The 14,186-nt window shown below is 37.2% G+C and overlaps 1 protein-coding gene and 1 pseudogene across 2 annotated transcripts in view; both read right to left on the bottom strand.

Annotated features, from left to right (window-relative positions):
* SLC12A2 (solute carrier family 12 member 2) overlaps positions 1–14,186 on the bottom strand; it is a 105,707-nt gene that overhangs the window by 70,623 nt on the left and 20,898 nt on the right. For both annotated transcript variants that reach the window (XM_033181364.1, XM_033181365.1), the window contains exons 2-4: positions 5,771–5,890; positions 4,443–4,518; positions 4,048–4,143 (exon numbers count right to left, since the gene is read on the bottom strand). In XM_033181364.1, coding sequence (XP_033037255.1) covers positions 4,048–4,143; positions 4,443–4,518; positions 5,771–5,890 — 292 coding nt within the window. The remainder of the gene's footprint in view (positions 1–4,047; positions 4,144–4,442; positions 4,519–5,770; positions 5,891–14,186) is intronic.
* On the bottom strand, positions 7,296–9,307 carry LOC117065927 (annotated as a pseudogene).

Here is a 14,186-nt window from a genome sequence, read left to right on the forward strand (position 1 = left end):
TTTAAAAAAAAAATTTACTTCAATAGTTTTTGGGGAACAGGTGGTTATTGGTTACATGGATGTTACTTAATGGTGATTTCTGAGATTTTCGTGCACCCATCACCCAAGCAGCATACACTATACCGAATGTGTGGTTGTGTGGTCTTTTATCCCTCACCCACCTCCCACCCTTCCACCCGCATCCCCAAAGTCTATTCTATCATTCTTATGCCTTTGCATCCTCATAGCTTACCTCCCACTTATAAGTAAGAATATATGAGATTTGGTTTTCCATTCCTGAGTTACTTCACTTAGAATGTTGGTCTCCAACTCCATCCAGGTTGCCACAAATGCCATTATTTCATTCCTTTTGATGGCTGAATAGTATTCCATGGTGTATATATACACCACATTTTCTTTATCCACTCACTGGTTGATGGGCATTTAGGATGGTTCCATATTTTTGTAATTGCGAATTCTACTGCTATAAACATGTGTGCGCAAGTGTCTTTTTCATATAATGACTTATTTTCCTTTGTTTGGGTAGATACCCAGCAGGAAGACTGCTGGATTAAATGGGAGTTCTACTTTTAGTTAAGGAATCTCCATACTGTTTTCCATAGTGGTTATATTAGCTTACATTTCTACCAACAGTGTAAAAGTGTTCCCTTGTCACAACATTCACACCAACATCTGTTATTTTCATTTATTTTTTTAAATTATGGTCATTCCTGCGGGAGTAAGGTGGTATCTCATTGTGGTTCTAATTTGCATTTCTCTGATAATTAGTGATGTTCAGCATTTTTTCATATTTGTTGGTCATATGTATATCTTGTTTTAAGAATCGTCTATTCATGTCCTTTGCCCATTTTTTGATGGGATTGATTTTTTCCTGCTGATTTGAGTTCCTTGTAGATTTTGGATATTAGTCCTTTGTCAATGAGTAGTTGGCAAATATTTTCTCCTACTCTGTGAGTTGTCTGTTTACTCTGCTGATTATTTCTTTTGCTGTGCAGAAGCTTTTTAGTTTAATTAGGTCCCATTTATTTTTGTTTTTGTTAAATTTGCTTTTGGGTTTTTGGTCATGAATTCTTTGCCTAAGCCAATGCCTAGAAGAGCTTTTCCAATGTTATCTTCTAGAATTTCTATGGTTTCAGGTCTTAGACTTAAGTGTTTGATCCATACAAAGTTGGAATATTCTAATTCTCTTTCCTCCTTCACTCATTATGTAGAGTAATTATCTGAAGAACGAATCTCATCGACTTCTTGGTTACCTTGAGTTCAGGAAAGAAAACTTTCAGGAGTTTGATTAAACACTATTTATTTATCAATTTTCATAAGATGGTTCTCTAGTATGTTTCAAAGGTGAAAAGTGAGATTTTTTGGTTTGTTCCACTGTGAACTTATGGATTTACATCCATATTTTCATATATTTTCATCCAAGTCAGTTATCATCATCATTGTTTTTCAAATTATCCAAACTTTAGCCAGTGTTAGCTCCTTTAAGTTGACTCTTAGGTCCTTTTGACATGAAACTAATAGTGTTCAATACTTTTGGATCTGAAAAGTTGTCTAAGCTCATTTCCTAACCAGATAAGGAATCAATCTTTTCTCTGAAGTCCGCTGGTTCTTTTGAGTGGAAATACACAACATGGGCACAAGAATTGCTTATTGCCGCTGAGTTGGTCATTTACTATAGGTCACTTTAATGGAAAAAGCTAAAAAATATGTACTTTCAGGATACATTTTAAGACTAATACTTTCAATTTAGAATCCTGAATACAGGTATAATGTGATCTCCGTTTTATGTTTGCATCTACTTTCTCCCATGTGGAAAATACTTTTTTCAGGATAGCAAAATAAATCATGTTAGGGGTTTCCAAATCTGAGTCAGATACAGGAGACAGAAGGGGCTTGAAGTGAATAAAGAATCTCTAGAGAACACTCATTGCAGACGATGCAGCTCATATATATTCTATAAAGGCCATCCAGATGTCCAAAGTCACTAAGTGAAAAATGAATACCTTCTAAGAAAGCTTTATAGTATTTGGTCATTCTTTAAATTAATAACTTTCTCTCTTATCTTCTATGGGTTTCATTATTTCAGCAAATGTATCACGTTCTCGATTGTATGAACACCTCATAACAGAATTTCAAGTGGTTTTTACCTTCTAGGTTCTTCCTTTGTGAACAGATTTTTCAGGAAACTCATGTAAAATTACAATATAGAGTCATTTTTTGGGACAGATCTGTGTGGGTTCCACATTCTCATACTTTCCCTGGCACTCCAGGACAGAAGACTGTACATGAAGTCTATGAGGGAAATGTATTTGTAAAGAGAGATATACATAGATAGATAGATAGATAGATAGATAGATAGATAGATAGATAGATATGTAAACTACCAATGGTATTGAAAAATGAAATGGCTTTTTGGTCACAATCTTGCAAAATCTCTACCTTCCAAAAGTCTGATTCAAATGGGGGAAAAGTGTGAAGTTAATGTTGCCAGTGGCTTCATGCCCCATTCCTTTTGAGGCTCACAGCCTAGATTCTAAGGTCTGAGGAAAAGGATAAATTATCTGATGATTTGTTGATCCCCTACAAATACGTAACAGCCCAGTCCATTTCTCTCCCCACTTTCATTCCCCAGTTGTGGCAGAGAGAAATGACACATGGAGTACCCAGTTCACGAGAAGCCAAAAAGTATCTCTCAGTACTATCTGACTAACTCTGCTGAACATATCCGCATCGTATATCCCAACATAGCTCAATCCAGGCTAACAGAAGCAGAAAACTTCAGTCAACAGTGATGCATGCTCGGCATAGTCATAATCATATTGATACAAGATACCAGCCTCCAAGGGTCTTAGTGATTTGGATCCTCTGGTGTCTAAAATATATAAAGACGATGGTGAAAAATCAAAAGCTCAATCTGGTTCTCTCTCTCTTTTCCTCCCACACCCAAATACTTGATGCAGGTAAAATGGAAATTGTGTTATATAATGTCAAACAGGGATATTCAAAACAGTTGAGGCAGATGAAACAGATCTTTTCTCAGTTGATTTGCTACCATGACTTTACAGGTGCTGGCAGACATTCTGTCTCCTTTCTCCAGGGATCTTCTTACTCTGACTGAGGAATTTTGATTTGGAAAATGGAATTCTTTTCTTCTTGTTTTCAGGGATCCTGATTCCATTCTCCTGTACTCTTTTAGGTCCTCTTCCTAGGGAGGGTAAAAATCTCACAAGGCAGATCTTGTAGACTCTAAGGAGAGGTCTCATAGTGCCCACAGAAAGCTAGACTTGAAAGTATGAATTTGAAGTCCCAGGGCCAGGTGCAGTGGCTCACATCTGTAATCCCAGCACTTTGGGAGGTCAAGGCAGGCAAATCACCTGAGGTCAGGAGTTCGAGCCCAGGCTGGCCAACATGGCAAAACCCTGTCTAGTACAAAATTCAGCTGGGCGTGGTGGTGCATGTCTATAATCCTAGCTACTCAGAAGGCTGAGGCAGAAGAATCACTTAAACCTGGGAGGCATAGGTTGCACTGAGCCAAGATCATGCCACTGCACTCCAGCCTGGGTGACAGAGTGAGACTCCATCTCCAAATTAATTAATTAATTAATTAACAGTACCAGGTATAGCTCACACAATGCTATTAGATCATGGGGAAGGTAGTACTGCCTCAGTTTCCCTCAATAGGGGATGGAGGTGGGGAATGAGGTTACCCCATTACAATGTTGAATAAATGCCAGGAGCATGTTGCTGAATGATCCAAGGGCAAGCCTTGGAGGAGGCAATTAAGAAGCAGCACAGTGGATAAGAGACCAAAGTAGATGCTCCATTCTTGCTACGAGACACTCTGAATAACTTAAAGCATACATATATGAGTTGATATAAAATTTTACATTCAAATATACTAGTCTGGAAGTGCTCAGTAGCAACTTTCTTGTCTATATAGACTTAATATGTTGCTTCAGTTAAAGTAAAAAATAATTAAAAATACAATTTAGATTTCTGTTTAGTAAGAGTAATCTGATGATGACGATACAAAAAGATTCAATTTACCTCCTCTTACAAATCCATTAGTTGCTATTGCTGAAGTAGACAATCCTGTGATAGTTGTCACAACAGTGGCCATCATTATTACAAGGACTGATAGACCTTTAAGGAGAAAAAAAAGATCGTGAGAATACTTACACTCTTGTTGAAGCCTGTCGTTACCTAAAACTGGTTGGTCTAAGAATGCTGAATTTACATTTTAAGTTATAAATTACCCAATTTTGATCTCATTTTAGAAAAACCAAATCAGAATTATAAAAAAAGGAACATTAAGACAACAATCTGATATACAGGAAAACATAGTTCAAAATGACCCTAATTTCTTGAGTTTTATGAGGTTAAGAGCTCAGACACAGTTATTTTGCTTATTCTTAAATCAAGCAGGATATAACTTCACTTACCTATTCCAGCTTGACCCACAATCCATGACAATCTAATGAAGAGCATCACACCCCAAATGTTTAACATACAACGTACCTAAGAGGGAAAAAGAGGCCATGTCACAGAGGAAGAATAATCAAACATTATGTAGTAAGCATTAAACCAGCCAAAGTAGAAGGACATGCATAGTTTTAAATCTAACTCCTACTCCACCCTTTTCTTTAACAGTTTTTTATAAAGAGCTTAATAAGAGCTTACTTTTGAGCTAATATAAACACAGTGTAACATATAAGAGTGTGTACGAAAATAAATGCACTCATCACAATTGTGTGAAGCAGCAGAAGCAACAAGATACGAGAAATATTTCAAAAATTCAGCCCTTTAAAAAAGTAGTGCACATTCCCTTTTATCAATACAAGTTTAACTTTTGCTTATTCTTTTATAACATCCTCACTTCATGATTTCTTCAGCAGATTTAAGTATTACATAATATTTGTCAATACAAAATGCCAATTGTTCATGTTTTAAATTTTAATTATTTGTAAAAGTTTCCTCTATTTTCACTTTTATTTACTAAGTTCATACACAGAACACAGTCTTCTAAAACACTAAAATCTAAGAATAAGCAAACAATACAGTAACCTGAAGCTTCACATTCACCTTATGGATTAGGCAGTAAAATTACTACTAGCACTGTGATCTTTTTTCCCCTCTATTTCTCCCTGAAATTCCAATACAACCCCTATTAAGTGCTTCCAAAGTCCCAATGAGAAGGCAATCTAGCCTATTTTAGTCAGATGGTTAGTGCCTATTCAAACACAGAAAAACAGAAGTAAATCTGAACCTTAACCACCTAAAACTATGCAGCAAAGTGAATTCAACACTTAAGTATTTCTCCTGTATTCCTTTCTTGCTTGTTAACTTCTATATACTTCTCCTCAAAACATAATGGGGGTAGTATAAAAGGAAGTAGACATATTTCAGCTCTATTCCCTGCTCAGGCTTCTTGATTCTGATGCTCCCAATTTGATAGTCTTCATACTAAATTTCTGAAAAGTGACAGTGCACGAGAATCGCAAGAGGCAATGAAATATAATTTAATACCATCAGTAACACATTATATAGAATCAAGGATAATTTGGCAAAATAAATGGCATATCTCCTTTGCTGAATTTAATATCCAAAAGCAAAGGAGATACAAGCTATTAATTTGGTTTTCCACAGCACTCAGATAAGACAGTTAACAAAGAGAAAAAAAGAGTTCTCTTGAGAACTGGTAAGAAAATTATGACGATTTTATAACCAACAGATATGCTGTAACTACAAAATTAAGTCTATATATACATACTAATACACCCTTGATCCAGCCAAACTTCACGACTCCTTTACTTTCCGCAGTATATGTGACCACAGCATCTCTGGTTGGAGTACTTTCTTCCCCATTTGCAAAGCCATCCTCAAACGGTTCCTGGTTATAAAAACAAATATGGATTATGCTTAACATTTAAAATTTAAAATCACTTGATAAACACAAACATAACTAAACACATCTAACCATATTTAAGAGGGCATAGTACAGATTTCCAAGAATCAAGCGTTTCCAAATATTTTACCCCAGGAAAGGACAAAGCAGTAAGCTAGAAGAAAACCTTAATTACTGAGATTTCTTAAAATTTAAGTCTCCCCATGACAGTAAATCCATTTTAATAATTTCAAATTCTAGCTACACTTTTCATAGTGTCTGGAGGAAACAACGATTCCTGTTTGCTAATTACAGGGTAGCAGTTCAGACCTCATCTCTCAAGCCACAAATTCATATCACCTAGTTGCCAACAGTCCTACAACTGAAATTTCATCATTAACAATTTAAAACTCTTCTTCATCACCAATGAATATGGTTTTTTTTACAGTCCATGACAGCAGGAATCCCATGGATACCAAGATTCCTTCACAGCTCCTCTCTTTACTCATTCCTTGTCTGCAGTGACTCAGTGCTCTTCATTGCTTTCCCTTGTAGTTTTTGTCGAATTCAGATATGTACTGGTTAACACAATGAATTTGACAACTAGTGTTTCCTTTTTAGGTGTTTAGTTTCACATCTGATTCCATAATTCTTTGTTCTCTAACTTCTCTTTCTCTTTCAGCGCTTCTTGAGTTTGTTCTATCCCAACATATGACACATTTTCAAAGCAGTAACCGAGCCTTAAAAAGGTCATGAAAGGAAAGGGGAGATGGTTTAGGAAACAGATGTTCTGGGTTTAGAATTAACTCTCTAACACCATCCTGTGGTTCTTCCTCTACCCACATCTAAAGAGCAGAGAACATAATATGGCTATATTTCAGATGTTCTTTAAATGCAGAAGAACCAACTAAATTTTTAAAACATGTTTTCAGTACTTCAAATCCTTTAGTGAATTCTCTGTCTCCATATATATACATATATTTTTAACAGAAATGAGATGCAGCAAGTTCTGTGCTACCACAGTACAAAATCTACATGATAATCGAAACTCTCTTTTCCGTTAACCAACATCTGTCAGCCAAATAGATTCACTCAATTCCATTTAATGCAATATTGCTATATGCTTTATTAAAGTACTATCAACCTAGATTGGCTCTTAGATTCCATATTTACATGTTAATTACTGTTAATTCTTTGATTTTTGAAGCAATAGAATTAAAAGCCAGATACAATAATTGTGTGTATATATATAATTTTAATAAAGGTGGTTTTATTATAAAATTCTAAAAATGTAAAGTACAGTCATGAGAATATTGAGTAATAAGTAGAAACGTATCTTCATACTGCAAATAATCACACAGCAGATTTTATATTGTCCATGGAGTTAATACTTAAAAAAAATTCTTTTTAGTTAAGAAGAGTCTTCAGAGCACCATTATTTTAATAGAAGTTATTCTGCATATCAGAGTTCATCTTTGGTCTTTTTCCTGTGGCAAGTGCAAGGGAAGAGGTCGTTCTCCGTCTGTGGTTCTACCCTTTTCATGCCCTTTCAGATTTGGGGCTCACTCACTTGTAAATTGGGATATTCCTGGAAAAGTTTGAAATAATAATAGACTATGTTAGCATCCATGAGATTATTTCTTGCAAATTCTTGTCTGGCTTTTGCTATCTTTTTGGCCTTTTCATCATCATCTTTTGCCCATTTAAGTTTTTCTAGCAGATTGCTCAGGTTGCTCTTAACTGGAATGTAGTGTTTCTAGGGCTGCGGCTCATTGTAAAAATGTTCATAGTAGATGGAGTCTTGCTTCACCACAGCACTGTCACTAACTAGTAAATATGGCAGGTGATAGATAAGCTGCTACGGTGCCATCGATATTTATTTGATACTTATGCTCGAAGAAATCAAAAAATGAAATGTGTTTCACAATGGGACCACACAGGCTTTCATCATGTTTAAAGAAGAAAAAGTTGGTGAAAGCAGTGTCTATGAGTTTCGGGTGTTTTCTACGGAGTTGAACCAGCTCAAGTCTCTCTTTGTGACTGTCTTGCCCTCTCTAGACAGCTGTGGAGTTTTTTCCCAGGGAGGACCCATGTTAGCTTGTACAGACATCATACCCAGACTTACCCAGCCCATGGTTTCGAGAACAGAGTCAGTTAAGTCTTAGGTGGGCATCACGATATCCTTGGAATCTGTGGAGCCACATCAGGAAAAGATCGGATGGATGTTTGAACTGGATTTCTTTTTTTCCAAAGCAAAGGCCAGTCTGCCAAATTAACAAAGAACTCCGTATCTGGCATCTTCATCTTTCTAGTCAAAGAAAGTAGTATGGCATCCATGAAAATTCTAAAACCTCCATGTTCGCAGGGCGCGGTGGCTCAAGCCTGTAATCCCAGCACTTTGGGAGGCCGAGACGGGCGGATCACGAGATCAGGAGATCGAGACCATCCTGGCTAACACTGTGAAACCCCGTCTCTACTAAAAAATACAAAAAACTAGCTGGGCGAGGTGGCGGGCGCCTGTAGTCCCAGCTACTCGGGAGGCTGAGGCAGGAGAATGGCGTAAACCCGGGAGGTGGAGCTTGCAGTGAGCTGAGATCCGGCCACTGCACTCCAGCCCGGGCGACAGAGCGAGACTCCGTCTCAAAAAAAATAAATAAATAAAACCTCCATGTTCACCGTGAGTCTTGATACAAACTTTGTTACCTTTTAAGGTGTAGTGACACAGGTTCTTCCTCTGTCCAAATCTTTTTGGGATTTCTACTGCAATCTTTTCTGGATCCACAGTAGGGAAATGTGCCAGATATCTCTGAATCTAAGCAATGGTTTCCGGGCGAGCAGTTCATCCCCCATAGCCAGGCTGCACTATTCTGCAAAGGACAGTCACAATTCTCATGGCAAACTGGCCCTTTTAAAATACATGGGGATTTGGCCCCATTTTGACCTTGGAATTTAACTTCCACCTTTAGATTTTTGTAGCTTGCACACATTCTGTATCTTACTATGAAGGACCCATCCTTTTGGTCTAAAACCTGGACTCTAACTCTAGTGAATTGCTCCTCTGGTGCTGAGACTTTCACCTGGAAGACTTTTTCGCCTGGAGAAGACGTGAAGTTATTCCCTGATGTATCCACTGTCTGAATATAGAAATAGCGGGTGGGAAGGACGACGTCTGCTTTTAGCCCGGGTCTCCATATTTCGCTCTTCTCTTGGCTCAGCTGCCTTTCTCCGCCCAGTGAGTGCTGGAACTGTCCCCAGAAAGAAGCAATAAAGCAGCAAAACGCTAAACATTTACAAGATGGACTCTCGAAATGATCCATGGATAAATGGAGAAGTGTAAGAGGTGGACAGAAGCAGCTGAGGCTTTGGCAGGGGCACACCAGCTGATCGCAGCGACTCCAAAAGGTGCTGCCTGGCACGCAAGGCAGGTGCGCAGGTCTCCGCCACCCCAGGACAATCACAGCCTGTGCCCCGGAACGCCCGGGTAAGGGTTGCCAGGAGTTCTGCTGACCCGGCCAAGAACCGCTCTGCTCCTCTTTCTCAGGACAATGATGAACTTAAGTATATTTTTTGAAAATTATTTTAACTAGGCTTTGTAATGGTGAGAAAATAATTAAATTTTTAATTAATCCTCATGTTTTCATTAATAGACAGTTATAACTTCAGCTATGTGAAATACATGGAAAATGAGTTATTTTAAGATAACCAGGAATTCAAATATGAAGTTTAATGTTAAACATTTATGACAGTAGTTCATACATTTTTCAAGCGATCCTAAAAGACATTAAATATTTTCCTTACAGCACACAGTTTCATAACTATTATCAACCCATGATTATTTTACTATACTAGAAAAAGGATGCCTCCAGGCTTACGGAAAATGGAACCAACCCCATAAAAATTTAAAATTACCCCAAATTTGCAATTGTTTTTAAACTTTATTAAGCTTTATTGAGATATAACTCAAATATCACACAATTCACTAGTTAATCATTTAGTGTACAAGTTAGTCATTTTTAGTGTATCTACAAAGTTGTACTCTTATTCCCAGCATCACTACAATAAACTTTGGAATATTTTTATCACCCCAAAAAGAAATACCTCAATTTCCCCTTCCTTCAGCCCCTGCCAATCACCAACCATTTTCTGTCTCTATGAATTTGCCTATTCTGACATTTCATATAAAGGGACTCACACAATATGTGGGCTTTATGTGTGGCTTCTTTCACTTAGCATGTTTTCAGGGTTCATTCACGTTATAACATGTATCAGTACTTCACTCCTTTTTATTGCCAGATAATATTCCACAGTATGGATATGCCACTTTTTTTTTTTAATTAATCAGTTGGACATTTGGGCTGGTTCTACTTTTTGGCCATTATGAATAATGCCGCCAAGAACAGCTGTCTAAAGTTTTTGGGTGAAAATATGTTCTCATTTATCTTGAGCATATACCTAGGAGTGGAATTGCTGGATCACAATATAATTCTTGAAGTGAGTACTTCTGGTCATTTTTCTCATCTCTTCCTTTGTATGAGACTGCAAACTGTCACTTCCCATTTCAGCAAATACGCCTCCCTATTGTTAGCCCTCTTCCTACTTAAAATGAAGATGCCTATTATTCTTCTGCTTGCTGGTATGAACATAGAAACCAGTAATGGTTAAAGTTGAAGTTGTTAGAAGTATGCATAAACCAGCCAACAAACATATGAAAAAATGTTCATCATCATTGGTCATTAGAGAAATGTAAATCAAAACCACAATGAGATACCATCTCACACCAGTTAGAATGGTGATCATTAAAAAGTCAGGAAACAACAGATGCTGAAGAGGACGTGGAGAAATTACACTGTTGGTGAAAGTGTAAATTAGTTCAACCATTGTGGAAGACAGTATGGCGATTCCTCCAGGATCTAGAACCAGAGACCATTTGACCCAGCAATCCCATTACTGGGGATATACTCAAAGGATTATAAATCATTCCACTATAAAGACACATGCACACGTGTGTTTACTGCAGCACTATTCACAATAGCAAAGTCTTGGATCCAACCCAAATTTCCATCAATGATAGACTGGATAAAGAAAATGTGGCACATATACACCATAGAATACTATGCAGCCATAAAAAAGGATGAGTTCATGTCCTTTGCAGGGACATGAATGAAGCTGGAAACCATCATTCTCAGCAAACTATCACAAGAACAGAAAACCAAACACTGCATGTTCTCACTCATAAGTGAGAGATGAACAATGAGAACACATGGACACAGGGAGGGGAGCATCACACATTGGGGCCTGTCGGGGGGTGGAGGGGTAGGGGAGGGATAGCATTAGGAGAAATGCCTAATGTAGGTGATGGGTTGATGGGTGAAGCAAACCACCATGGCACACGTATATGTAACAAAACTGCACGTTCTGCACATGTATCCCAGAACTTAAAGTATAATTTAAAAATAAGAAGTATGCATAAACAGTAAAGAAAAAAAATATGACTAGGGGCCTGTGGAGCTCAATCACAGTAACAACAAACCTCAGCTGTACTTCTACAACTGTTTAATGTGTTTCAGGCAGCAGAGTCAGGGACAATCCCAAATAATAAGAAATTACTCTGAATAGGGATCGATGATTCAACTGTTCAATTATTCAAATAAAGTCAGAAAAAGGAAGTCTGCCAGTTAATTCAACGAACTTTAAAGAGGAGTTCCTTAGCTTTCACCATAGAATACATAGTGCTCTTCAGTTTTTTAATGAAAGTAGACTTTAAAATATATAACCTCCAAGTATTACAAGAAAATATAATGTCTATAATATACAGAAAAAAGGCATCTCTCCTCCCATCTACGTTAAAAGAAAACTAAAGTTGTATGTACTTAGTACGCTAACTTTTCCAAGGCTAAGATTTCATGTGGGTGTCTTTTTAACAATGCAAAAGTATGCAGGCATCCAAAAATTTCTGCTGTGGGTGTTTACCAGAATTCCAACTCAAAGTTGAAGAGCTAGCAATAATTTTGCAACTAGCTTTCCATCATACTACACACAACTATGTTATAAGAACAAAGTAAAATTTTCCAGTATTTTATTTTAAAATAAAGGTATGTCCACACAAAATAAAAAATGTATCTTCCCTATCATCTTCTGGCAGATCTATTTTTGAAAGTGTTTTAGTTATCTCTAAAATACAATTCAAAAGTCAAAAGCAAATAACTGTTTTTATTTGTAGTTCAATTAGTAGACTTAAATATAATAAAATTGGGTTCATAGTTATACTAATTTCCTGAAATACCAGGAAACCAAAGTGGAAGATACATCTTTTGTTTCTTTAAATTCGTTTCAGAGAAATAGGAGAATTAGCAGGTACGGTATTTGGCCCACACACACACACAAAAAAATTTAATTTAAAAAGTATAAAAACTGTATAATCAAGGAGGTTCAAGTGTGCAATTATGAACTACAAATTATGCTGATACAAAGGTACATAAAAATCTTCACCTGCCATTTTCACAGAAATGATAGATTTTTGGTTTTTACTGTATATTCCACACTAATGGATAAACAGTAGAAATTGGCAACATAAATGATTTTATGGGTAATGTTATATTAAACGAAGCTGTCCAAATTTAGTTCTATTCCAGAAAATAATCTTTCAAAAAGTAGCATTATGAATATTTGAAGTCTCCCAGCAGGGACTGGTAGGAGAGAGAAAAACGGGGAAGAAAGGAAGAGATAAAGGAAACAATGGAAGATCCAGATATTTAGGCCCTCAGTAATCAAAAAGGAAAAGATTCAGTTGAACATGTTGAATTTGAGGAGCTATGGGACAATGAGTCCTATCCAGCAGTTAAAAAATGTATGACTGGAACCTAGGAGAGGAGCCAGGGATAAAAAGCTAGTAGGTAAAGAAGTTATACAAACAGATGAAAAGAAAAACAGAAAACATAGAAAGCTGAACACTTTTCTGAGTATGTGGAAAATACAAAAAAAAGATGGAAACTCTGGTCTCCATGGTCATTACTTCTTTGCAGGATGTAGAGAAAAGGATAATTTTTACACTATGGATGATCTCTTCTCTCCCTAGTACATTCAAATTTCCACCTCAACTTGATCATTCCCTCTCCTTTAATCACAGTTAACTTTTTACTGCCCTCTGACTCTAGCCAAAGTTTCTAATAGTGCAGCACATTCTTAAATGCAAGCCAACCTGGCTTCCCCTCACCACAACACCAAAATCGTTTTGTTAAGACATCCAATGACTTCTCGGCTGCTAAATCTAATGTGTATTTTTCAGTCTCTGTCTCACTGAACTCCTACAGTAGCATCTGACACTGTTAGCCACTCCCTTCCTTGCAACAACACACTCTTCTACCCAGCAATTAAGTGGTAGGCGTTCCTTCAGCACTTGGTCCTATACCCCTCTCCCTTGCTCATGCTGTTATTTTCTATGGTTATCATACCAGACTCATAGCTTTAAATATCATGTATATGTGTTAAGTCATAAGTGATGGCTTAGGTTCAGTCCTCTTTTGTGAGTTTCAGCCCTGGATATAAAACACTGATCTTACCACTTAGGATGTTTCATTACATTTACTACTCTAATCCTCACCAAAAGACAAAAAGAACTTCTCAATGTACTATAAACAGTGACTTCTGTCAAAATGGAGAGGGAAATAATTTTTTCTTTTTGGATCTACTTTTAAATTCCTGATGGTTTCCTTGAAAACACTTAAGTCCATTTTCCAAACGATAGAATTCCACATATTATAATGAGTCAAGGTAAACTATTTTAGGTATCTATTTTTAGGTATCTATTTCCCTTATTCCTTTGTTCCCAACTCTGCAGAAGCTAAGGGCTTCTAACATGGTCCTCATAAAAAGGACAGCAGAAGTTCTGCACTGGATAGCTCCAGAGGAGATTTTTAAAATTCTGTATTTTGCAGAAATATCTCCCAGGGTATGCAGCATCTATGAAACTGCTATACAGGATTGTTACAAACAGCTGTACCAGACTACCTTTAAAGAAGAATTGCTATAGTGTCCAGAAAATCCACCTGAGAAAGCAAACATTTTTTTTTTTTTTGAGATGGAGTCTTGCTCTGTCGCCCAGGCTAGAGTGCAATGGCGTAATCTTGGCTCACTGCAACCTCTGCCTCCTGGGTTCAAGTGATTCTCCTGCCTCAGCCTCCCAAGTAGCTGGGATTACAGGCACCTGCCACCACGTCCAGTTTATTTTGTATTTTTAGTAGAGACAGGTTTCACCATGTTGGCCTGGCTGGTCTCAAACTTTCCTGACCTCAAGTGATCCGCC

This window comes from Trachypithecus francoisi, unplaced genomic scaffold, assembly GCF_009764315.1.
Source record: "Trachypithecus francoisi isolate TF-2019V2 unplaced genomic scaffold, Tfra_2.0 Lachesis_group2, whole genome shotgun sequence".
Lineage (NCBI taxonomy): Eukaryota > Metazoa > Chordata > Mammalia > Primates > Cercopithecidae > Trachypithecus > Trachypithecus francoisi.